Genomic DNA, 23,767 nt, shown 5'->3' on the forward strand with positions numbered 1-23,767 from the left:
CCCGGGCCACCGTACGCACAGAGGAGCTAGAAATCAGACACAAATGTCTTCGGAATCGCTTGGAGAAGGTGGGATTGTTTGTCTAAGATCCACCTTCTGCTCCTTCTATAAGCATAGCCATGGAGCCCAGTCTTCCCCCCCCCCCCCCCGCCGCCCCGACCAGATCCCTTCTTCCCAACTCCCAGGGTGAGAGCTCCTCCCCTTTCCTTCTCTGAGCCCCCAGTCCGCTTCACCCCAAGATATCAGAGCTGGCCGTGGGCCGCCCGGGAGCGGAGGGCTCTAGTTCGGGGGGCGGCCGGCGCCTGCAGGCTCGGGAACTACTCCCAGACCCCCAGCGCCACCGCCAACTCGCAGAAGCCGAACGGCTGGACTACCACTGTCGGGTGAAACCCCGGCAACCTGGTTTCCGTCGCGCAGTAATGACGTTACGCGAGCGCTGCGTGAGGGGCGGGGCCAGTCGCAGAAACAGCCGTCTTGATTGGTTTCCGGTTCGGAGCGGGCGCGGGGCCTTCTGGGACCCGGAAGATGTCGCCTTTCGGTGTGGAAGTCGGCTCGCCGGAGTCAGCGCAGTGAGCCACCCCGCGGCTGTGGGAGTAAGATGGCGGGGAAGAAGAGCGTCCTGTCTTCCCTGGCCGTTTACGCGGAAGATTCGGAGCCCGAGTCGGACGGCGAGGCTGGAGTGGAGACGGCGGGCAGCGCGGCTGGTGAGGCCCGAGGGGGGAGGGGGGAGGCGGGAGGCGGGAGGGGGGAGGGGAGCAGCAGGTGTTCGCTCGGAACGCTGCTCAGTCCTTGCGAGGCGGGAGGGAAAGCGGTGGGCATTGTGCGCCAGGTATCGGGCCCCCGAACCCCACAGCGCGATCCGAACACTCCGTGGTAAGAATGGTTCCTCTCCTTCCGCCCGTTCGATTATTCTGCCGAAACTGATTGAAAATCTCCGTGCCGGGCATCCCTCTCGGGTCGGGATGGACAAAGGGTGGAGAGGGTCCAGGGCTGCCGAAACACTGCCTCTTCTCTCCGAGCGTGTTGGATGGGAGAGAGTGGCGAGTAAAACGTAGGTGAAGGATTTCTTTTTACTTTTATAACATTTAACTAGTAATGGGCCTTAGACGCATCGCGGAGCTTTTTAAAACATTTATCTGGTCTTCGCCGCGCGATTCTGTAGATGTGGGGTAGGATCTGGGCTCGTGTGAGCTTTCCGAGGCCCCTCGTGATTCCATTATTTCGTGAGCTGTTAAGCCCCCTCGGTGATTTTGTTGCCCTGTCTCAGGTTGGGGATCGCGATGCTGGGAAGTGGGCACAGATTTACTTGGGAGCGTAGAGACAGTGGGTTACAATATAGCTGGCCCTTCGTGTTCTCATCCGGGAAGAGAGGGGGCTTGGACTAGGTCAGCTACTCTCTGTTTTGTGTGGTTTTTGCCAGTCAGGGGGGTCTCTGGTGGTTTCCCAGTAATTTGTATTGTTTGGGGGAGGAGGGTGTTGGTTGTTTTGTCTTGAATGTAGAAAAAGATTGTTTCTCAAGTGGGTACGATTGGGAACCCCTTGGCGTACCCCCTGTTCAAGGTCCTGTTCCTAGGGGAGGACACACAGAAAGGAGGATGACAGAGTCCTTGTCTTGTATGAGAAGATGAGTTCGCGGGAGCCTGTGATCCAAGGTAGACGTCAATGGAGGCTCTCAGACAGCAGAATCTAGGGCCTGAGGTCATTCAACATGAGACTTAGGTTCCTTTTTTACCTTGAGATAGAATTCTAGTCGCTCAGAGCACCTAAAGCAGCGGTTCTCAACCTGTGGGTCGCAACCCCTTTGGCGGTCGAACGACCCTTTCACAGGGGTCGCCTAAGACCATCCTGCATATCAGATATTTACATGACGATTCATAACAGTAGCAACATGACAGTTATGAAGTAGCAACGAAAATAATTTTATGGTTGGGTCACAACATGAGGAACTGTATTTAAAGGGCCAGAAGGTTGAGAACCACTGAAAGGCTTTCTTGCATCTCCCCCATCTATTCATTTTTATTCATTTTTTCCTCTGTTTAAGAGGAGAAAGGCGGATTGGTATCTGACGCGTATGGAGAGGACGATTTTTCTCGCCTCGGGGGTGATGAAGATGGCTATGAGGAAGAGGAGGAGGAAAACAGCAAACAATCGGTGAGTAACTCTCTTCCCAAATCCAGAGCCTCTCATAGCACCATCCACTTGTTAGCAACTTTCCACACTGTTCCAGCAGCGTTCCATTTCACACCTAATTTCATCCCCTCTCCTCCTGCTCTCTTTGGCGTTAATTAAGGAAACTGGGTTGGATATTGGCAGTGCTGTTTGAAAATCAAATTTGTTTTCACCTGGACCATTTTGTATTTACCTTTGAATTTAATATTTGGGGGAAAGATAGTGAATTATTTTATTTGACCCAGATACCAGTGGGTGTTTTATGTTCGTTTTCCCTGTTTAGATCGTTTATTCATTTGCAACAGTATTGTCATTCTAATTGGTGTGTCATTTATATCTCAGTCAGCTCTGTATTATTTTTAATCTTGGTTGGGGCTCATTCAAATCTATCCATTTATTCAAAAGACTAGGAAGGAAAATTATTATTGTGTGTGTATGATTTACTTCTTAACTTCTTTCTTGACATTTTACTTGGCACTTTTTATCACAGTGCCCGGTTCCTGATCACCAGTCTTGCCTGAAATTTAGTAGGCGTGGTTCACAAAAGAGAACTTGTGTCTTAACCAGAAAGACTTTAGATACAATATCACATAAGCATCACTATCCAGAATTTAAAAGTTTGGGGGGGAGAAACAAGGATTCAGCTGGTGCTTAGCACAAAAACATACAAAGTTGAATGTGGATATTTGACAACAGCTTTAATTGAAACATTCAGTGTACTTTTATCAGGTGTTTGAAGACTTTGCTACCTGTTGAGATTTAAATGTTACCATTAAAAATGCTTTCCAAATTAAGCAAAACTGTACTTTATATTTTATGCTCTTTCGGGAGGTATTTTCATACCTTTAGCCCCACCATCAATGCTAATAATTCAGAATGGACTGAAACTGGTTAGAAAAGCTTTGCAAGTTATGTTCTTTCCCTGACTTTTCTTACGTGCAAACATTCTGGCTGTTGTGTAAATCTGCATAGTGTGTTTTGAAGTGTTATTCCACATTCGCTTTGCTTAGGATTTTTATCATATTTAAGCTTTATTTCACATTTTAGTAAAATCCTCTCATCAGATCCCAATATAGACCTTCTAAAATGTGATTGTCTTTGGCTGCGCCACATCTCTGATATTTGGCCTGATTGGATTCATTTTAAGGATATTGCATTTAAAACCTGTGGCTTGTTTTAAATGCCTTACAGGACAGTGAAATCTCAAACCCATCAGTATAGTTTATTCACGTCTTTCAGGTGATGATTATGTTAACATCTGGACTGCTGTTTAATGTGGGGGTTAAAATTGAAATCGATTAAAAAAAACAGTTTCAAATGACACTTAAGTTTTTCCTGGTGGTAAGTTAAAGGTTCCGTGTACTGGGGCACTCTGGGCAGTGGCGCTGTCTGTGGCCTTCGTTAGCATTCAGTGGAATGGTGGGCCTGCTCGTGTGCGGCCAGCGCGTGCTTTGGAGCAGGCCATTTGGATAAGGAACAAGGCTGGATAGAACGGTAAAGGCAGTACTGGGGGAACTTGGCTGGAAACGGGGCACACTCACCTGGGACCCAGAAGAGGCTGGACACTGCTCTTTAGTCATGCCTTTCCCGAGTCACTCACCCTGGCCATTTGACACCTGCCTTCCTAGCGTTCATGTTGGTGCAAATACTGCTGGGTTGAACTGCCGGGGTACAGGTGTGTGGGGGTCACGGCACTCTGGCGGTGAATGGTGTCATGGTAGGTCTGAGTCAGATTACTTGTGTATATGAAAAGCAAGGAAACAGCTTGTGTTTCTGGTTTTAAGTGATGGATGTTTCATTGGAAACAGCATGCCTTCATCCTGTGGGGCCTGGCCTTATTCTTTTCTGAAGCTTCTTGTGGCCTTGCCTCCACTCTTCTGTTGGCGATTTTTCATCTCAGGCATTTTCATTTGTGTAGACAGTGGTCCTGCTGGAGTATCTACTGTGAGCTGCTGGTGTTCTTCCTCCCCCAGAACATCTCCTCCTCCCGTGCTGGGTCATATGGTAGGGGAGGGGTCCTGGTGGGATGGCCCAGGCTGAGTAAGTTTGCTGCAACCCCTAGCTGTGCGTATGTGAACCCTCAGGCCCGCTCCTTTAAGCTTAATCCTCTAAATTCTTTGTCTTGTAGGAAGATGACGATTCAGAGACTGAAAAACCTGAGGCTGATGACCCAAAGGTACTTGGTGTTGGCTGTGGTGGGTGGCTGGATGCGAATAAGGCATTTTAACATTGTGGCTCAGTTCATATGTCTGGTCAAGGTCTGTCCCACTGACACACTGCAACCATGTGTAAATGTTCTGGGATGAAATCAGTTTCATGAAGAAACCTGGAGGCCACTCTGGAAGGAGTAAGTCCTGGAGCAGCTTGGACCTCTGGCCTTGTAGGTAGTGCCAGATCTCGACTAGAGAGCCTGGTTGCTGGCTGAGCGCACAGCCTCCCTGTGCTCTGCGTCCAGGTGTGCTTTGTGGGTCACTGCTCCCGCAGGGGGTTAGATTTGGGGATGTTTCCAGAATCAGGAAGCATGAAGGGCCGCCCTGTTTACTCTGGGTTCCCTTCAGTTGTCTAGACGTGAAGAAGGGCCTGAGAGGGTGAGACAGCATGAGGCCTCTCCCTGCTGTTGGGGATGCTGAGCCGATCACTGTTTCCCAGGCTCGTGCCCTTCCGCTCTTGGGTAAACCATACAGAATGGTCTCTCCAAACAACGTAGTTTCTTATAGCTCCATCCAAGTAGCAGCTGAGAGGAATGCTCACACTCCTTGACTATCGTGATAAAGGTGAAGAACCCCCACTTGTGTCGAGTAGGTTTGCCCTATTGTGAGCTGAGCATCGGTACAAGTGTACCTGTCAGGGAAACATTCTTTAGGGACAAACTCCCCCCCACACCCCCACAAAGAGAAAGGCTGATTCCATCACTCTGGGGCTGGGGAATAGGGACCAAATTTTGTGATTAAAAACTGCTTTAAACCAGCTGAAGCTGGCACACTCCCCCTCCAAGAGCATGCCCATCCCTTTCTTTCCCCTTAGGCCTGCATCTCCTAAGCTCTGAGGTCCCCAGGAGACTTGCAACCAGGGGAGCAATGGGCAGTGTCATCTTGTCCCAGGCTAACCTGAATCTGTCTCCAAGGCCCCCTTTCCCCAGAGCAGCCCCGCCTGGGTTCTCCTGTTGCTGCTTCTATCCTAAGCCCCTCCTTGCTTCCCTGTCTCCAGCTTTAATAAATGCACTCTCAAATACAAAAAAACAAAAGCCCAGCTGAGGCCTTTAAGGTGACTTAGTGGAATTTAGGAAAATTATACCCAATTAGGATCTAAAGTAGCATATTTGAAAATACAGCATCAGTTCCAAATTTGAACTGATTGTGTGATTGGATAGGACTGTGTGCAGGCACTGATGTCAACCCATGAAAGGCTGGGGATGATGCAGAGAAGAAAACACTTTACCAAGAAGCGTTAGCATCAGCATGCAGGAGAAAAAATGCATGCTAGCGACAGTAGGCGCAGGCTCCTGTCTGTGCTGGGAGGAGCCCAGGCCTACTTGTCAAGCATTACTGGCAAGAGGGCGGGCTGTGGCCTGGAAGGATGGTACAGCTCCCTTGGGCTGGCAGAATGAAAGTGGCCAGTAGCATTAGTATTTGGCTTCTGTCTTAGTTTTGGGGGTGTGTGGGCCATTGGGCTCCCCAATAGGGACAGGAATTGTTTCTTTATGCACAGTCCCTGGCAGGAGTCTTCTGTGCCCAATTTCCTTAGGGCCCTGACTTCCTCTCCAGCCTGCCATCAGCTCTTCCCAAGGGGGCCTCCACTCAAACCCCTCTCAACCCTCCCTCTGTTCTGGAACTTTTCTGGCACATTTAAGCTTTATTTCAATTGATATTTAACAATATTTTTGTATGCTAAACCTTTATTTTCAAACTAGAGGCCCAATGCACAAAATTCATGCGAGGGGCTCGGCCCTCGCAGCCCCAGCTTTGTCTGGAAGGTCATCCAGCTGTCCACTCTAATGAGCATATTATGCTTTTATTATTATAGATGTTTCTGCCTTAAGTATGTGAAGTTTCCAACAATAGGATGTCATTTATTTTGCTAACAAATGGATTCATGTCACATTTGTCTTTTCCACTAGATGGCACTCCTTCCTACTTTGGCTTTTAAAGGTCTGCTCTTTTTTTTTTTTTTTTTTTTTTTTTTTTTTTAAATATATTTTATTGATTTTTTACAGAGAGGAAGGGAGAGAGATAGAGAGTTAGAAACATCGATGAGAGAGAAACATCGATCAGCTGCCTCCTGCACACCTCCTACTGGGGATGTGCCCGCAACCCAGGTACATGCCCTTGACCGGAATCGAACCTGGGACCTTTCAGTCCGCAAGCCGACGCTCTATCCACTGAGCCAAACCGGTTTCGGCTAAAGGTCTGCTCTTGATTTTTTGCTGTAGCAGCTCTCTCAGAACATTTTGGCTCCTTTACACAATTAAAAATTAGGATCCCATAAAGCTTTTCTTCATTTTGGCTTTGTCTGTTGACAATTTCTGAGCAGTTAAAACCGAGGAAAATGTTAAATATTTATTTTAAAATAGCAAACCCATTACATATTAACATAAATTACATTCTTATGGAAAATTAACTATTTCCGAAATTTAAAAAAAGTTAGTACAAAGAGAGGCATCGTTTTACCATTTTACAAGTTTCCTTGGTGTCTAAGATCTAGCTTAGTAGAAAGCTAGGTCTCATAGCTGCTGCATTCAGTCTGTTGCAGTATGTTTAGGTTGAGGTATTTGAAGAACTGTCTTCACACAACAGGTCGTTTGAAAGAAGTATTTTAATAGTTACTCGGGTACTTGTGGATTTTCTCCTCTGATGCTTTATCAGAGCTCACAAGCAGTGATTTTCTAAAGGTTAGTTGGTTGCCATGTGGAACGGGAAGCCTTAGCGATGAGCTTTTGTACTCTGCTGCGTTAAGACCACGGCCTCTCTTGCACTTGGAACGGCTCTTTTCCCCAGGCACCGCACCACACCATCGGACACTAGCGATTTGGAAAATGGTTCACTGAGTTGCACAGATCTCCTCGATGCTGACACATTTGCTTCTATAGTGGCCCCCAAAAACGTATTTGACAATGACATTACTGACCTCAGCAGGCAGGCCATTAAGTGTTGGGGAGCTGGCTTGCTCACAGCGGGGAGTACACATTTCCCCAGATTCTCGGTTTGCTGGAGAGCTGGAATGTTATCATTGCCAATAAATACTCTCAGTTTTCTTTGAAGTGACAGGCTTTGTTTTTGAGGAAATGTCGGCCAAACTCCCGCATCGGAGTGACCACAGTTTGTCAGTCATTCTTTCAGGTAAAATGGTGTCCTGTGAAGAAAGCCGCTAGGTCAGCTTGGAACCCAAATAACCACATGGGTGCTTTTTCCTCGATGTCCAAGTTTACGCGCACCTCTCGTCATCATACAAAATGCTAACAAAAACTGTACTCAAGCGTCAAGGACATTCAGAAGTGAAATTGGCTTTTTTTTTTTTTTTTAACTGAGAGTATGACTCCTGCTAGAATTTGGTGCTGCTGCCTTGATTTGTTCTAAAGGGCCAACACGTTGACCCACCATTGCTCCCTTAAACGTCAACACGGTGAAACAGGTAAATGTCTTCATGTTATGAAAATAATTTTGACCTTGCAGACCTCCAGGGGTCCACAGATCAACTTTGAGAATCACTGTTCTTCACAAACAAAGGTCTTGGGTGGGTGACATTAAATAACGGTGACAACTCAGTCATCGCTCTGCGTGTGTCCACGAAGCGGCTGTTATCCTTAGGGGGCCTTGAGCTGCCTGGGGGCAGCAGGGCCCCCAGAGGAAGAGGAAACCGCCCAGGTGGTGGGGAGAAGTTAAAGCCCTGGGGTTAGAGACCCGGTTTGAATTCCAGCTGTCCTTGGGGAAGTCCCCTCACCTCAGTGTTTCTCATCTGGAAAAGGCATCATGATCAAATCTGCCTCGTTTGTCTTATGAGACTTAACTAAGTAAAATGTAACTAAATACCTAGCTCCGTAGTGCCTGGCATGCCTGTGTTCAGTAGTGTTAGGTACGACGACCAGCACTCCTCTGCTCCCTCCCCAGGTGGTCACTCGTGTCGTTGAGGCGTTTTTTGGAATATTGAATTCCGCCTTTAAACTGGAGTACACTCAGAGGAGAGAAAGCTTCAAGGTGAGGGGACTTAAAACCACATCATGTGAGGAAAAGTGAAGGAGCTGGGAGAGGGGGACGGGGGAAGAGCTGGTACTCTGCCTGCTGTTTGGAGGCCCGGTAAGGGAAGGGAGACAGCAGACGTTCGCTGTCATCTGACGGTGAGCTGGCTGTTAGCTCTGGCCAGAAGTGGGTCGAGCTGCTTCTGGAGGGAGTGAGCTCCCTGTTCCGGGACCTCTTTCAGACAAGGTTGAAGAAACCACTTGTCCACTGTGTCCTAAAAGAAATGTGGGCTGGGGTTGGACAAAACCCCCAGAGGGTTTCCTGGGGAAAGACTTGGGCGTTGTGGACGAGCAAAGTTGAGCGTTCCCTGACTTCATCCCACTCTGGTGTTTGGGGTTACCAACGAGTGCGAAGTGCCATATTTGGGGGTGTGAGTAAGAAATGACAACTCCAGACCACCTCTGGGGAGCCTTTGGTCCTGATCCATCGGCCTGGGGTGTCAGGGATGCTGGAGTGGCTCTGGGCTTCCTGAGTTGGCCCTGGACTAGAGAAATGGAGGCTGGAGGAGGTGGCCGAGTGTTCCACGGAAGCAGAATGCTTGGGCACCTCGGGTTGTCATGTGTCTTCTCTCACTTCAATGTTCTGGTCTTACCTCTTCAGTAAGCAGCCGACTCAGATGTTCTGATTACTGACCAGAAGGTGGCGCTGCTGTCCCAGGAAAAGTCAGACAAGACAAGGAAGCCTGGTCCAGCTCCTCACTTCAGGGGCAGGGTGCCTGCTGGCTTAAGTATTTCCTGCATCTGTTTGCCCTTGGCACACCAGCTTCCCTTTTCACACTCCTTTGTCCGGGCTTTACCTCGGTTGCCCTGGAACATTTTCCCTTGTTTATTTTTCTCCCCTGCGCACAATTCCTGTGGATGAAGGTATTTCCACTCACTCACTGCCCCTGACACACCCTTCCTTTGAAAACAAACCGGGGCATCAATGGCCTGGCTCAGGAGAGCTGGAGCGGCCTGTCCAGCTACCTGGGAGGCCAGCCTCGCTGTGTGGGGCAGGCTCGTGGCTCCCCGAGGTGCTGTGTCCGGGCTGCGACCCAGGGAAAGAATCTCCTGGCCCAAGGAGCTAACATCTGTCAAAACAAAACTGTCTCGGGTCAAGGAGGTGGCACATGGTGGGAGAACAATTGTTCCAGCATTTTTTAAAAGGCGTGTATAATCCCAGTTAAAAGAAAACATTTAAGAAGTTCTTTGAGCCCAAAAGTCATGCAGAAATGTGGAGTTCAGAGCTTGGAGCTAGTTTCGTGAACTTGGAGTCGGAAGGCCTGGGTCAAGTGTGGGTGTAGCCCCCCTGCAGCTGTGGACCACAGGCCCAGGATGTAACCTGCGCTCGCTGTCTGTGAAGCTAGGGCTCTGGTCCCCCTTGGCCAGGTGACCATGACAGCAGCACGGAAAGATGTGTGTGAACGTGCTTTGGACAGTCTGGCCTCGGGTATCTGCTGTGGGTTTGAGACAGTGGGGCCACGTGTTATCAGATTTAGGAAACTAGTAAAACTCAGTTGTTAGCATTGCTTAGCCTTCCAACCAAAGTGAACCTAATCTCCCGCCCTCATCCTGCGGGTCAGAAGTTGCCACACTTCTCGGTTCCCGGCACCCTCGGGGATTTTGCACAGAACTCCTAGGCCAAAAAACCCCTAACAGTTCTGTTCCGGTAATTGGCTCCAACAGTCGGCATTACTGTCCACACAACTCAGGAGCCGCTTGAAAAAAACAATACACACACTTGTGCAGAATCCGACAGATGCAGAGTGTGCTCTGTTTCCCTTGACATTGTTAAATGTCACTGCACTTTTGTGAGTTTGCTGCGGCACCCTGGGGTGCCTTGGTGGGCAGTTTGGGAACTGTATTGGTAGTTTGCTGTAGAGTTTGTGCGCTGCCCTGCAGGCCTGGCCAGCCAGGGGATGGGCCTCTGCCTCAGCCGCCATACATACCTGAGTTTCCCCTAAGGTCAGGTGCGTCGGTTACCATGTTATTAGTGGACTCGGAGTCTAGATGAAGGATTTGTATTGGGCAGAACTGACCCAGCATTATTGCTGGTCTTTTAAAGTATCAGAACCAAAGATCTGGAACCTGGAAACTGCCCGAGGAGCTTGTCTCCCAGGAGTTTGCTGTTGATGTTACTGATTTTCGGAAGAGCTTTCAGGAGCCTGCCAGCAGTTGCGACATGTCAGGTGAAATCTTACCTCTTGTTGACCTTGTCAGGAAAGAGGCTGCCGACACGTGCCAGCTTCTGCGGGGTCACTGAGCAGGGTGGGCTGCGTGCACTTTTGCTGAACGGCAGGACCCCGAAAGCAGAAAGGGAGACGCTGAGGTTTTGAACACTCAGCTCAGGGTTCTGTTCAGCCAGAGGGACGCTTTGGGAGGCACGTGGCATGGAAGCCGAGTCCCTTTCCAGCCTTTGGAAATGGCTGTGTGCCTCTGCGTGGGGGGCCCTCAGTCGTGGGCTGTTTTACTGAGAGCTGTTGTCCAGGATGTGACAGCAAAGGTCTGTCCGAACTCACACTTGGACTTTTCCTTAGGGGCTTTGGCTTGGAAAGGGTTATATGGCTCTTTTCCTGGTGGTTATCCTCTCGGGTTTGGTTTTGTTTTTTAAATACCGTTGGCGGAAGAATGGTCCTCTCCTCTATCGGGGAAGGTCCTCTTCACCTGAGCGAGCAGCTTCGAGAGACGCAGGGAGCGGTGAGGGAGGGCGGGGACACCTGCCCAGCGGGCCAGAGCAGCCGAGTCAACCCCAGCGATCGGTGGGGTGACAGATGTCCCAGTCGGTCACCCTCACCTCCCAGGTTTTTATATCGTGCATATTTTATTGTCAAATGATTCTTACAGCAAGATTAACTGTTTTACAAAATAAAGAAATCTCCTAATTCCACATCCTAGCAGTGCAGCCATATGTTCTCCCACCCTTCTGATGCCCGTATAGCAAGTGTGTATTTTCTATCCAGTTTTGTTTCCATTTGTATTTTAAACCTCTTCAGTGTGGCTACAGTCTCGGTAATTGTAACATAATGACACGAATGAACAATTGAAAACTAAACACTTAAGAATTGTGTGATATGTGAGGTATATCTCAATAAAACTGCCAAGAAAAAATTACTTTTATTTTTTAAACACTTCCATAGGGGGAAGTGTTTAAAAGATTAAGTTGCAATCTACCAATTTTTGTTCTAATACTGTTACCAATCATTAGCAACACAGTCCCCCACATCCACTTCTTTCCTCCTGTTTTCAGCCAGTTTGGATACAGTCCAGAATTACACACTAGAGTAGCAAGCTGTGAGGACGCTGTGGTGGCTGTTACTGACCAGAATGCTGTGCGGCCAGTGTCTTTCCAATGAGATTCTCAGACAGGAAACGTGCCCTGCTCTTGACATGGGTCAGAAGAAATAACTCCTTTAAAACTTGAGTTCTCATTGGAAGTCCCCGTGATGGTTCTCCCGGTGAGGGAGAAGGGCTTAGTAGAAGTTAGGGTTGGGTAGCATTTTTTCTGTACACCCCCAGGAAGTCTCGAAGCTTAGGACAAGGGTGACTGTTTATACGAATAAGTCTTGTGGGCCAGCCCTTCCATTCAGGTCAACTCAGACATTACTCATGGGGGCATCATAGAATCTTGAGCTGTTTCGCCTGGTCCTTAGAGTGAAAAGGTAATAAACTTGGCCCTGGCCTGTGTGGCTCAGTTGGTTGTGCGTCATCCTGTGCACTGAAGGGTTGACAGTTCACCTCCTGGTCAGGGCAGATGCCTGGATTGTGGGCTGGTCCCCAAGAGGGGGTATGCAGGAGACAGCTGATTGAGGTTTCCCTCTCACATCAATGTTTCTCTCTCTCCCTCTCCCTTCCTGTCTCTCTAAAAATCAATTTAAAAAGCTGCTTTTTAAAAAGGTAATAAATTTGGCTGACTTCCCCTTAAGTTGAGGGTTGAACCCCTGCTTTGCTCTGTGGCCGGCTGTGGCATCTTCCTGAAGACCTTTTCCCTCCAGTCTGTGATGTTGGCTTCCCCAGCGGTTGAACTAAGGCAGTGGTGGCGAACCTATGACACGTGTCAGAGGTGACACGCGAACTCATTTTTTTGGTTGATTTTTCTTTGTTAAATGGCATTTAAATATATAAAATAAATATCAAAAATATAAGACTTTGTTTTCCTATGGTTGCAAATATCAAAAAAATTTCTATATGTGACACGGCACCAGAGTTAAGTTAGGGTTTTTCAAAATGCTGACACGCCGAGCTCAAAAGGTTCGCCATCACTGTCCTAAGGCTTTGTAGAAACTGTTATTCTTTGCAGCCTCCTGGCCCAGAGGGAGGCGGTGAGAAGTCGGAGGTGGCATCCCTGGGCTTAGGAGTCCGACAGACACGGGTCTGGATTTTGGCGTGGTCCTTGGCTGCTTCATTGCACTTTGCCTCGGTTTCTTACTCATCTGTAAAATGGACATAATGATATCTGCCTCCTGGAGTTTCAGTGCTGGTTATGAAAAACTTGCAGGGTGACTCACCCAGGCCCGGAAAGGGAAATGGCCCTTGACCTTGCTGGATTGGGAGCCATCCGATCTGAACTTCTCGCTGGAAGTTGCCAGGCGGCCTTTGAACTTTAGAGGCTAATGCCAAGCCTGCTTAGCCTTTGGCATTTCCTTTCTCTCACCCAAGCAAATGGCCTTCTTTAGACTCACCTGTAACAAGGCCAGGGTTGCCCTTGCAGAAGTGGGTGCCATGACATTTCCGTGCTGGGAGAACATACCCACCCAGGCTGGGCTCTGCTGGGGTGTCTGGGTGGTGACCTGAGCTGAGCAGCCCACAGGACAGAGGTGGGGCCACTGTGGGAATCATTCTTTTGTTGTTCAGGCTGAAGAAATCCAGGCGAGGTCCTTTGTCTTGCCATCTCCCAAAGGAAGCCTAGCGACATCTTAAGCTGAGCACTGCTGGCAGACACCTCGTCATTGCTGGACGCTGTCACATGCAGAGGGGACGAATGACCATTATTCTCCCTCTGACCCCCCTTGGCTCCCTCGCAGCCAGCAGGGCCTTCTTGACCGCACTTGCTCCAGGTCAGCTGGAGCTCAGGTTCCCAAAAGCCGCACCCGCTCCTGCATGGGCGGGTCCTGCAGCCAGAGGAGCTGCTCCCGCCCCGTCTGCCCGCCCCCGCGCCCTGCAAGCCCCAGCACAGGTCCTTCCCCGCGGCCCAGATGCCACAGATGGCTCACCGAGGTGTGGCAGCCCCTCCTTCCCCAGTTGGGATTTGTCTTTTTGGGATGATGTGATGCAGAAAGCAGGCCGTCTGTCCTTAGGGAATCCTGCGCTTCCCTCTTTGTTCTGTGTTTTTCATTTTTTGTTTTGTTTTGGAATATTTTTACTTTTATTTATTTTTACCTTTTTATAGATGTCATTAATTTATAGGTACTTTTTATGATTGCTACTCAGATGAGATCATGATTTAAAAAGGAACAAAGCAGAATATTATTTGATTCCCAAGTTATTAGGTGGGCAGCCCCCTCTCAGAAATAGAGTTATTACTTGAAAATGATAAGTGGATTGGTTGTCTGAAAATTGGAATATATTTTCTAATATAAACAACACTCTTTAAAAAAAGATTAGATGCCCTGGCCAGTGTGGCTCAGTTGGTTGAGTGTCATTCCATGCACCAGAAGGCCACCGGTTCATTTCTCAGGCAGGTCACATGCCCAGGTTGTGGGTTCAGTCCCCAGTCAGGGTCCGTACGGGAGGCAGCCAGTGTTTCTCTCTTACATTGACGCCTCTCTCTCTCTCTCTCTTTCTGTCTCTCTCTCAGAAATCAATAAAGCCCTGGCCGGTTTGGCTCAGTGGATAGAGCCAAACCAGCCTGCGGACTGGAGAGTTTAGGTTAGATTCCAGCCAAGAGTACATGCCCAGGTTGCAGGCTCAATCCCCAGTAGGGGGCGTGCAGGAAGCAGCCAATCAATGATTCTCATCGTTGATGTTTCTATCTCTCCCTCTCCCTTCCTCTCTGAAATCAGTAAAAACATATTTTTAAAAAACCAATAAAAACATCTTTTTATTTATTTTTTTAATATATTTTATTGATTTTTTACAGAGAGGAAGAGAGAGAGAAAAAGAGTTAGAAACATCGATGAGAGAGAAACATCGATCAGCTGCCTCCTGCATATCCCCCACTGGGGATGTGCCTGCAACTCAGGTACATGCCCCTGACTGGAATCGAACCTGGGACCCTTCAGTCCAAAGGCCAACGCTCTATCCACTGAGCCAAATCGGTTCTGGCAAAAAACATCTTTTTAAAAGTAGATAGCAAAGGGCATTCAATAATACTTATTTTTACCCTTGACACAGCTGAGATGTGTTGTACTTGCAGTAAACATTATTATAAAATAGTACTAAATAAAATGGACAATGAAATTTGAAAACAGAAATCCTCTTAAGTTCTAAATTTATCAGCAGACATGGAATGGGTCTAAAAAAAACGTAGGTTCTGGCCTGGCCAGTGTCGTTCAGTGGTTGAGCATCATCCCGTGCACCAAGAGGTCACCGGTTCGATTCCCCATCAGAGCACATGCCTGAGGCAGCAAATTGATGTCTCTCTCTCCCTCTCCCCCTTGCTCTCCTAAAAAAAAATAAAAAATCAATTACAAAAACGTAGGTTCCTAAAGAACAGTGTTCCTTCTTAAAGAACATTCCCACAAATGGTACCATACCTCAACCAAAACAAAACTAAGTGTCACCCATAATGCAGTAAGATGCAAGTATGGGAGGAAGGATACACACAAAGTTATCTTGGAAAAGGCGCATGGGACCCTTGAGGCACACGGAGGCTGTGTCTATCGCTGTGATAACTGATTACAGAAGAAAGGGGTAGTGGGAGGAGGCTAGAGGGGAAAGAGATGAAACATTTTTAAATGCTTACATTTAATGTTAATACTTTCAGTACAGAATCTACAATGCGATATAGTTAATTACATAGATCACAGGAGAACGAGAGGATGTCTTTGAGAAGTATTCGTAGTGTTCTGGAAACTGTTGGTCTGGTATCGCACTTGGAAGTCGGGGAGCAAAGTCTCCCCTTTGGAAATGCTCCGACCAGAGCTTTGCGTTTACTTTGAAGTCTGGCTGGTTCCCTGGGGTCCGCGCTGGGCTGGGCAGATTGTTCAGACAGAGAAAGAGACTGTTTCCTCCCATCTCCTGGGCCACAAGGCCGGTTCCAGAGCTGGCTTCATTTGTCTTGGCAGGCGCCTAGTTAACCCTTTCCTGTAGAGATTCCTCTGCTGGGGGAGCTCAGCCTTCCCGTCAGGACCCTGGGATTGAAGGCAGTTCATTGAATCCAAAGTGGCCCCACCAACTTCCGCCCATTTTTCTGATAAATTGAGTGTTTCCATCCCAGGCAGGCAGCAGGCCATGGCAGTGGCCTGTCCTGGCCAACAGGATACAACTGAAGGAAGTGCGCTGGTGACGGGCTTTCTCCGAGCTCTCCTGTGCATGTGGGTGAGAGCCCACGCGCGTCTGCCATGGGGGCTGTCCCCACAGCCTGGTCTTGGTGACTTCCTCGGAGCCTCGGGGTTACTGACAGCTCTCCATCCCGTCTGTCAGGCGACAGTCATTTTGTTCTGGAGCTTGGAGGTAAAAGTTCCAGAATTTCTGCTTTTCTTTATGTATATGTACAAGTTATTGATTTCAGAGAGGAAGAGAGAAAGGGATAGAAACATCAGTGATGAGAGAATCATCCATTGGCTGCCTCCTGCGCACTCCCCCACTGGGGATCCAACCCACAACGTGGGCACATGCCCTGACCAGGAGTCATGCTGACCTCCCTGGTTCATAGGTCAATGCTCAACCACTGAACCACACCAGCCAGGCCAATTTCTGCTTTCTTGGCAACATGAAGTGACTCACATCTCCGAAAACTGTCTTGACTGTCATTTTGATGCCTTTCCAGGCCCATCAGTGGCTTCTGAAGCAGCAGTATTGTGCCCACAACTTCACGGGTTATTGTGAGAATTACTTGAGATCTTTCATTGACGTGCTTAACATCATGCCAGCAATTATTCCCCTAGGTTGAGTTTTGTTTATGTTACATCCCCAGTGTTTGGCCATTGCCTGGTCCATAATAAATGCTTAATAATTGTTTGTGGAGTAGATAAATGAATTAACTATATAATAATTCTGTCTTGTTTTAGGATGAGGAGTAGCAGGCTCTGTAAGGTTCCTTCAGTTCAGTGTCAATACCTCTCCCTTCCTTCTGCCCATCCCGTATCAGCCTTTATTGCCAGTATAGCCCCTTTTATTAGTCCTCTTCTGCCGCCTCCCTTTCTGATATTGAGCCCACACCGTGAGAGGAGCAATGGACTTGAAGAGTTTGGAGTCTGGGGAGGTCAAAGTTCTGCTCTGTAGCTGAAGCTGGCTTTAAAATCCTAAACTAGCCTGGCCAGTGTGGCTCAGTGGTCGAGCATTGACCTACAAACCAGGAAGTCACAGATTCCCAGCCAGGCACATGCCCAGGATTCAGGTTCAGTCCCTAGTAGAAGTCGTGCAGGAGGCAGTTGATCAGTGATTTTCTCTCATCGTTGATGTTTCTATCTCCCTTTCCCTTCATCTCTGAAATCATAAAAAAAGATAATTTAAAAATAAAAAGAACCCCTAAACCGGACTGAAGAAAATCTGGCCATTGGCTGGCTAGAACGGAGAGTGCTGTGTGTATGTGTTTGAGTGTGTGCGCCTTTGGGGGGGCAGGGATGGGTCAGTGTTCGAGCACCTGCTGTGGGCAGGGCACTGACTGCAGGTGCTGGGGACACCGTGGTGATAAAGACAGTGCAGGGTGGGGCAGTGTCCTCATTGGCGGGGTCAGGCGGGGAAGAAGGCTTCCTTGAACCGAGTTCTGAAGCCTGAGTGGGCTTACTAGGAGGAGGCGGAGGGGAGACGTTCCAGGGAGCAGGCTTTGCTGGGCCCCGCTAGCACCCTGCCGGAGGAGGAGGCTGCAGTGGTCGCAGGAAGTCCCCCAGGGCCTGAGCCACAGCGAGGATCAAGGATGGTTTATATCCTGACCAGTTTGGTTCAGTGGATAGAGCACTGGCCTGCGGACTGGAGGGTCCCAGGTTCGATTCCGGTCAAGGGCATGTACCTTGGTTGCGGGTACATCCCCAGTGGGGGGTGTGCAGGAGGCAGCTGATCGATGTTTCTCTCTCATCAATGTTTCTAACTCTATCCCTATCCCTTCCTCTCTGTAAAAAAATCAATTAAAAAATTTTTTTAAAAAAGGATGGCTTATAAGTAGCTGCTCTGCTCCTGAAGTGAGGTATTCTTGGGACTTTCTTGGGCAGCCCCAGGTCTGAGCACATGAGGTTTGGAAGGCTTTGTTTACTAATCTCCCTCCAGCTGCCGCCCGCTCGGGAGACGCTGATGACATCATCCCACAGAACGTGGGTCTGTGGCATTCTGAGCGCCTCTCTGTGCCTCAGGCTCCCCAGGCTGAGGAGCTAGGCTGGGCAGAACCCAGTGGAGCTGCCGGAGGCGGTGGCTTTGTCTGAGTTGGACCCTGGACCTTTGAGTGTGCTTTGTGGGGCAGTTCCAGGAAGGCCTGGTGAATCACTGGCTGCAAATAGCCCTCCCTCCCTCTGCTGGTCCTTCCCTGCGAGCCCATCCTCGAGTCCGTCCTTGCAGCTCGTGCAGCAGGCAGCCTGGCCGCTTCATGGGTCGTGTCGTTTCCGCCCCGTCCTCTGCTTTAGCCTCGGTGGTCGCTGGACTTTCGTATTCTCTGCAGGGCGACCAAGTCCAGGTTCTGTCATTCCTGAACATGAGGCCCCTGCTGGGATTATTGCGTTCTTACAAGTCTCAGACACGATTGATTGAGAACCAGAGTCTAGCAGGTTCGAATCCCTGCTCTCCAGGGACCAGGGACGGCCGGCCGGCCTCGCAGCCTCCAGCCTGTGGGCTCCGGCTCAGGAAGCCTGGGGAGGCTGGCGGGCGGACAGACGAGGGGTCTGCCTCCGAGTTTGGTCTCTCCAGCGGTTCAGTGCTCTCGCTCCTCGTCCCTCTTGGCTTCTTAGGAAGCTGTGGGCTTTGTTTTGTTTTTCCTGGTGTCTGAGTTGGACTTGAACTGCAGCTGACGCTGTTTACCTGTCTTTCTCCAGGAGCTGCAGGTGAGGTGCTTTGTTTCCACCTTCCTCGGGAACTGGGAAAGCCCTGTGTCTGAAGGGCGTGGCTCGGTGTCCAGGTCTCGGCCCATCCCCCCGCTGACGCAGACACTGTTGTGATAGGTCTCCAGGCGGCGTTCAGACTTTGACCAGCTGCAGGCCCTCCCTGCGGGCCAGAGAGGTGCACTCATCCAGCCCAGGCGGGTGTCCCTGCGCGTACAAGTCAAGACAGGTGGCCCCGTGCATTGCGAAACCCTGCCTTGGGGAAGAGGAAGAGAAGGAACAGTGGTTTCTGGTTGCCCTTCACTTGTACCCCTCGCTGCTCCCTTCCTGCCTGTGTGAGGGCGCAGAGAGAATTGCCTGGCTGCAGCTTTGGTCAGACCGGTTTCTTGAACCACCGACAGTTGGACAGCGGGAACCTTTTGTCTGTCCTTTTAAACACTTTGTCTAATGTTTGTTCTGACACCGAGGCTGGCTTCCAAGAGCGCTTTCGTGGGCGCTTGCTGCTTTTGTACTGAATTCCTGGTACGTGACTAGGCCGTGACTGGGAAGAGGCTGTCTCTCCGAGTCTTCATCTTGCGTGTGCACACCCTCACCCCACCCCCAAGTCCCGTCCTCCCCGGAGGCTGCTTTTGTTGGATGAAACTGACCTCAGAGGCCAGTGGTGCGTAAATGGTTCTAATGCGCATATTTTGGGTATTTGACACCTGTCCTCACTGGTCTCACCAGACACTGTGACTCCTTCCTCGTTGCTCGAAGGCCTGGACCCAACTCCCACCTCCCACCTCCCACCTCCCACCTCCCACCGCCCACCTCCCACCTCCCACCTCCCACCTCCCACCGCCCACCTCCCACCTCCCACCTCCCACCGCCCACCTCCCACCTCCCACCGCCCACCTCCCACCTCCCACCTCCCAGCTGGGGGAAGATGCATGCTGATGGGGTGCAGGCCCCTGGCTGTGGGGCATAATCAAGCTTTTTCCTCGTGCTCAGGGCAGCGTGTGGGGTTAAGCAGCATTAGGGTCCAAAAGAACTTGGGTTGCTGGTGTCCTTGTTCAGGGACACGTTGGTACAGTGACACGTGCCAGGAACTCACCACCCAGCGTGTTCGTGTCAGAGGGGGAAGAATTACCTTCTGAAACAGGACAAGGTGTGGCCACCGGCGGGCACGGGTTCCCATTGCTTGACTCCTAGGGCCTTAGAAGTCCCACGGGTGCCTGTGACACAGGGGAATCTGCACAACCAGAGATTCCCAGTCTTTTCAGGAGACCGTTGTGCGGGATTGTGGCTTCTCACCTGTGGAGGCTCATTTACACGTTTGGCCGACAGAGTTCTCTTAAGGCAGGACAGTCTTGCACTTGGCATTGGGTCCACGCCCACTGGTCAGTCCTTTGCTTGGAGTGACCGTGGAGCTGGATCCCACTGCGGAGAAGTTGGGGTGGGACTTGTTCCTGGGGACTTTGGGTTGTGATTAAGAGTCCATGTGACTCAGGGTACACTCAGGGCACTCGTCGTGTGTGTGTGTGTGTGTGTGTGTGTGTGTGTGTGTTTGCACACGAACATTTTGTGAGGGTAAAAACAAAGACTAGACTAGCTGGCAAATTGAAACCAGCTGTTTTTATTTTGTGGGAGCAGAATGATTGATTTGGGGGGATGAGGAGCCAAGCCACAAAAGGAAAGACGAAGCCACCTCAGCTCGGCCAGGCAAGGACCTTGTGAAATGCAGGCTTCCCAGCCCTCCGCCTCCCTGTTGCTCAGGATCGCAGACCTACAAGAAGCCACAGGGAGGCTCGGGGCCTTGCACCTGCCCAGGCAGCCTCCAGAGTAGATCCCCTTTGAAGAGATGCGCTTGTTTGGGGGCTGACTTCCTGTGTCCCTGGAGCAGACACCTAGAATCCCAACGTGGACAGCTTGCCTCCTTCCTGGCTCTGCATTTGGGGCTTTGGAAAGAGCTCCAGGGCGGCCTTTGAATGGTTAGCGGGTCAGTACTCCCTGCGACCAGCCAGCTGGCCCAGGGGAAGAGGTAGGATGCACCCAACTGATGTTCCCACAATTAGCACCCGAAGGCTGTCCCTGCAGGGAAATTTAAGGGCCTTTCCCCCATTTTGTTACTGTCACGCTCTCTAGCATTTGTTGCCCCAGAGTCCCTGCCACAGAGGGGTTGTTGTGGAGCAGCTGGTTGGTGACCAGCCTGGATTTGGCGTGCCGTCCTCCAGGCGCACCTCCGACCCGCTCGGTCCCAGCACAGGCCGGCTTCCTCTGTGCCCACCTGCTTGGCAGGGGTGAGAGGTAGAGAAACAGGTTGCTAAGCAGCCTGGCCTGGACATGGTGCCGGTCCAGTGAACAGCTGCAGTGTTCAGGAGAGTGGGTGTGTGTGTGTGGGGGGGGGGGCGTCCCACAATCAGTAGGGACTTTGGGGGAAGGGACTGAGGTCTTCTACTCTGGCCTTAGCGTGGACCATGGCGTGGGAGGTGAGGTGGCCTTCCCGCACCCCCCTTTCTGACATGGGATCTGGGTGTAAGGTTTCCTCGTGAGTGGAGTGCAGAGCTCTGCAGCTGTTTCCACGGACCAGCCTTGCCAGAGCCCTTCCTGTCTGAGCTCCTCCCTCACTGACCAGAGCGAAAGCAAATGGGGCCCACAACTTCCTGGGAGCCCAGCTTCTGCCACTTTAGCGTGTGGTGGCACTTTCGCCCCCTGATCTGTGTTCAAGGGGCTAAGTTTCCCCAGAAATGGAGAGATGCGGGGTCCTGGTGATGTACATTTGGGACAGCGCAAGCAAGGGAAGGCCTCCCTCCCCGGGGCCGGGCCTGTGAGGAGGCTGGGCCCTTCCTTCTCCAGGTAGACCCAGGTGAGGCGAAGCCTTTACGTGGCGGGAAATGCACAGCAAGGCCAGGAGGTCTGCTCAGAAACCTGTGCTCTTAGGGCTCTGCACACGCCTCGAACAAAGGACCGTGGAAGTAGGTGTGGGGCAGTGGTTTGCATTAAGATCAGAGAGAGCTTTTCTTTAGAGGGAATGGAAAGCCGACGGGAGAGAGCCAGCAGGTGAGCAGGGGAGAGCCAGCAGGGGAGCAGGGGAGAGCCAGCAGGGGAGCAGGGGAGAGCCAGGAGAAGCCCCTCTGTGGTTCGGTCACTGGTCAGAGGCCGCTCCGTGCCTGCTCCGCTCCGGTTCCATGGGCTGCCCCCTGTGATGAAGTCTCCCTTTTTTTGCTTAAACTAAAAGTTAGAAAGATCTCTTTGGAGTAGACAGTCTTTTGTGTTTAGTGTTGGTATTTCATGTTATAAAGTAGCCCCCTCTTGCTTCCTCAGTCCCAGGTTGGGGCGGCGGTGTCCTGGGTGACTGACTGGCCAGGGGACGGCATCGGGAGGGTCCTGGTGTGCGGGTGGCACTGGCTGGCGTTTGTTCTCCGTGGTGATGGTATTGGTGCTGCTGGAGGCTGTGAGGAGAGACTGACGTGGGTGACTGGAGCATCACAGCTGCTCTGATGAAGGAAGAAGGGAGGTCAGGGATCCCCAAAACCCCTCCCCCAAGCATCGCTCGCTCTTAGATGCCTTCACCTTTTTTCCTTCCTCGATTATCCTGAGTGGTCTCTGCGTAAAGCAGCTGGGGGTCAGGAGCCAGGCTTACCGCCTTGTGTTTCTGTTTGTCTTTGCAGGATAACCCAGAAGTAGAAAAGCGGGACCCACAGGAATTAGTTGGTAAGTTCCCAGGGGGCCTCGGGCATATTTCTGAGCCTTGCCAGGGCCTGCGGGCATGGCTCCTCTGCTGTGATCCTTGTCTCCCCTCCTCTCTCTCAAGGCCTTTGGCATTTCCTAAGATGTCCGGGTAAGACACCCACAAACAATTCTTCTTTGGGAATCATAGTCATGTGATTTCACTGGCTCCAGCAGTGCTGTAGGGGGGACTCAGGGCCCCATGGAGCCGGGAGCTCAGTCCCCTTTTGCCCTGGACCCGTCCTCCGTCCCTGTACCCCCTTCTTGCCCTCTGCTGGCATATTCATGTGCTCAAGGAGCAGATATGTGGCCTCTGCTGGCACTTTGCTCTGTCCCTCGGGGAGAGCATGCCTCACAGTCCTGGAGTCCAGGATCCTTTGTGACTTGAGGGCAGGGCAGTTACATTTCTGGAAAATGGCATCCAGGTCTGTTAAACCCCAGCCTCCTCATCCTCTTAGAAGCCCCTCAACTCCAGTATGGCCTGGACTTTGCAGCTGCTCTCTCAGAGCCAGCAAACCTCACCGAGGGGTTGACGCTGCTCCCTGTGGCAGCCCCTGTCTGCCTGCTGACGCTTCACAAAGCAGGGTGCCTGCTCCCCGGCTGCTGGCCCCCCTCCCCAGGCAGCCTGGGGAGCCCAGGGCTCAGCCTGGAAACACTGCTTCCGCTGCGCCTTCACCTGTCCTTTCCCTGGACAGGGTCCCTTCACCGGGGGTGGTGAGGACCCATTCTGGTTTTCTACTGAAAGAATTGAAAATTATTCCCGTTTGTGTTCTGAGGAAGGATTGGGTAGGAACGTGACCGCTCTGGGTGGCCCTTTATTCCTGAGTTCTCTGATGGAGTGTGAGTCCTTCAAATCCTGTGAAAATCAGACCTTTCCTCAGACCTTAAGGGTTCGCTCTTTAGAAAATGGCGCTGTAGGGGCACTGGTTGGCTTTGTGGGCAGAGAAAGAACACCCCCTGCCAGGACGCCCATGGCCTCCCCGAGTGGGTGGTCCCTGGTGAGGACAGGCTGGAGCCCCTCCCTGTGCCCCATTGTCTTTGCTGTTTATTACCAAGAAACGGGGGCGGGGGGGGGGGGTCAGAGAGCAGCCCACCCAGGAGCCCGCGGCCACATTGTCCTCTGGTCCCACTGGCAGTGCTCACGCCTGGCAGGCGGCGGAATGTGTGTGGGCATCAGCCATGTCCGCTCCAACGTCCACGACCAACTCTCACTTTTTCTCTCCTGCCACTTTTAGAAAATAGCGGTGTTGAGGTGTGACTTGCCCGGATTAGAGTCACCGGTTTAAGGTGCGCCGTCGGGTGCGTTTTGACGGGATGCCGTGGTGAGCCCACCGCAGACTACAGAACATCTCACTGACCCCAGAACGTCCCCTGGCCCCTCCCTCAGCCCAGCCAGGCAGAGACCTCCCTTCACCATGGTTTTCCTCATTCAGAAGGTCACACAAGTCAGGGTTTCTCAGCCTCGGCATTTGGGGGCTGGGTAACTCTTTGCTGTGGGGGCCTGGCCTGTGCCTCGGACAGTGTGTTAGCATCACTGGTCTCTATGGCCCAGATA

The 23,767-nt window shown here is 51.0% G+C and overlaps 1 protein-coding gene across 3 annotated transcripts in view; it reads left to right on the forward strand.

Moving 5' to 3' along the window:
- The first annotated feature begins 519 nt into the window (after nt 1–519).
- The window catches only part of SAP30BP (SAP30 binding protein), a 34,613-nt gene continuing 11,365 nt past the window's right edge, over nt 520–23,767 (forward strand). The window contains exons 1-5 of one of the 3 annotated variants that reach the window (XM_081108749.1): nt 534–704; nt 2,042–2,151; nt 4,298–4,345; nt 8,274–8,360; nt 22,155–22,197. In XM_081108749.1, coding sequence (XP_080964875.1) covers nt 599–704; nt 2,042–2,151; nt 4,298–4,345; nt 8,274–8,360; nt 22,155–22,197 — 394 coding nt within the window. In that variant the 5' untranslated portion in view covers nt 534–598. Of the gene's footprint in view, nt 705–2,041; nt 2,152–4,297; nt 4,346–8,273; nt 8,361–22,154; nt 22,198–23,767 lie in introns of all 3 variants that reach the window. The other 2 variants (XM_081108747.1, XM_081108748.1) reach the window with 2 other exon arrangements.

The sequence above is a fragment of the Myotis nattereri genome (assembly GCF_964212035.1).
Source record: "Myotis nattereri genome assembly, chromosome: 16".
Classification (NCBI taxonomy): Eukaryota; Metazoa; Chordata; class Mammalia; order Chiroptera; family Vespertilionidae; genus Myotis; species Myotis nattereri.